Source organism: Saccopteryx leptura, chromosome 6 (assembly GCF_036850995.1).
Source record: "Saccopteryx leptura isolate mSacLep1 chromosome 6, mSacLep1_pri_phased_curated, whole genome shotgun sequence".
NCBI classification, from domain to species: Eukaryota; Metazoa; Chordata; class Mammalia; order Chiroptera; family Emballonuridae; genus Saccopteryx; species Saccopteryx leptura.
The window spans coordinates 88,748,754-88,750,291 of record NC_089508.1 but is presented as its reverse complement, the minus strand read 5'-3'; the positions used below and the strand labels follow the sequence as shown (position 1 = coordinate 88,750,291).

Genomic DNA, 1,538 nt, shown 5'->3' with positions numbered 1-1,538 from the left:
AAGCATCAATCATCAGTTTTTCGTTGCAACACCTTAGTTGTTCATTGATTGCTTTCTCATATGTGCCTTGACTGCAGGCTTTCAGCAGACTGAGTAACCCCTTGTTTGAGCCAGCGATCTTGGGTCCAAGCTGGTGAGCTTTTTGCTCAAGCCAGATGAGCCCACTCTCAAGTTGGCGACCTCGAGGTCTCAAACCTGGGTCCTCGGCATCCCAGTCCAATGCTCTATCCACTGAGCCACCACCTGGTCAGGCAGGCAATCTCTTAATGAAAAAAATGTGTAATAATTTTGGAAACAGTACTATAATTAAAGTAAAATGCCACTTGGAGTAATTATACTTTATTTTTCATAGCCATATTATGAAAAAAAAGTGAAGAAATGGAACCTGCAAATTACACCAGGGTGACAGAATTTGTTCTCACTGGTCTATCGCAGACTTGGGAGGTACAACTAGTTCTATTTGCTATATTTCTATTCTATTTGTTCATTCTTCCAGGAAATATTCTTATTATTTGCACCATCAGGCTTGATCCCCATCTGACTTCACCCATGTATTTCTTGTTGGCTAACCTGGCCTTCCTTGATATTTGTTATTCTTCCATCACAGCCCCTAAAATGCTCATAGACTTTTTTGTGGAAAGGAAGATTATTTGCTTTGGAGGATGCATTGCACAGCTCTTTTTCTTGCACTTTGTTGGGGCCTCAGAGATGTTCCTGCTCACAGTAATGGCCTTTGACCGCTATGCTGCTATCTGCCGCCCCCTCCACTATGCTACCATCATGAATCAACGTCTCTGCTGTATTCTGGTTGCTCTCTCCTGGATGGGAGGCTTCATTCATTCTATAATACAGGTGGCTCTCATTGTTCGAATTCCCTTCTGTGGGCCCAATGAGTTAGACAGTTACTTCTGTGACATCACACAGGTTGTTCGGATTGCCTGTGCCAATACCTTTCCAGAGGAGTTAGCGATGATCTTTAGCAGTGGTCTGATCTCTGTGGTATGTTTCATTGCTCTCCTAATGTCCTATGCCTTCCTCCTGGCCACACTCAAGAAACACTCAGGCACAGGTGAGAGTACCAGTTGGGCCATGTCCACATGCTATTCCCACATCACCATTGTGGTGCTAATATTTGGGCCATCCATCTACATTTACGCTCGCCCATTTGACTCTTTCTCCCTAGATAAAGTAGTGTCTGTGTTCCACACTGTGATATTCCCTTTACTTAATCCTATCATCTACACATTGCGAAACAAGGAAGTAAAGACAGCCATGAAGAAGTTGGTCAACAGATATATTTTATGTAAAGAAAAGTGAAAGATAAACGGCATATTCTATAGTCTTTTAGTGGGTCATTGTCCTAAAGTAGGAAGCAGTGGTAATGTTGCTTTTACTACCTCCTTTCACCTGAGTTCTTAAAATCCCACTAGATATATTTTTTTTCTATTTGGTGAAAAAACAAAGAAATTAAGATGGAAGTAAATTTACACACACCCTCCCTGAAACTGCTGCCAGATCATTATTATAACTTACAATAT

At 41.6% G+C, this 1,538-nt stretch overlaps 1 protein-coding gene across 1 annotated transcript; it reads left to right on the top strand.

Annotated features, from left to right (window-relative positions):
• The first annotated feature begins 378 nt into the window (after nt 1-378).
• Nucleotides 379-1,317, top strand: LOC136376426 (olfactory receptor 4M1). Its single transcript, XM_066342449.1, has one exon. The coding sequence runs from the start codon at nt 379-381 to the stop codon at nt 1,315-1,317; it is 939 nt and encodes a 312-aa protein (XP_066198546.1).
• The last annotated feature ends 221 nt before the right edge of the window (nt 1,318-1,538 follow it).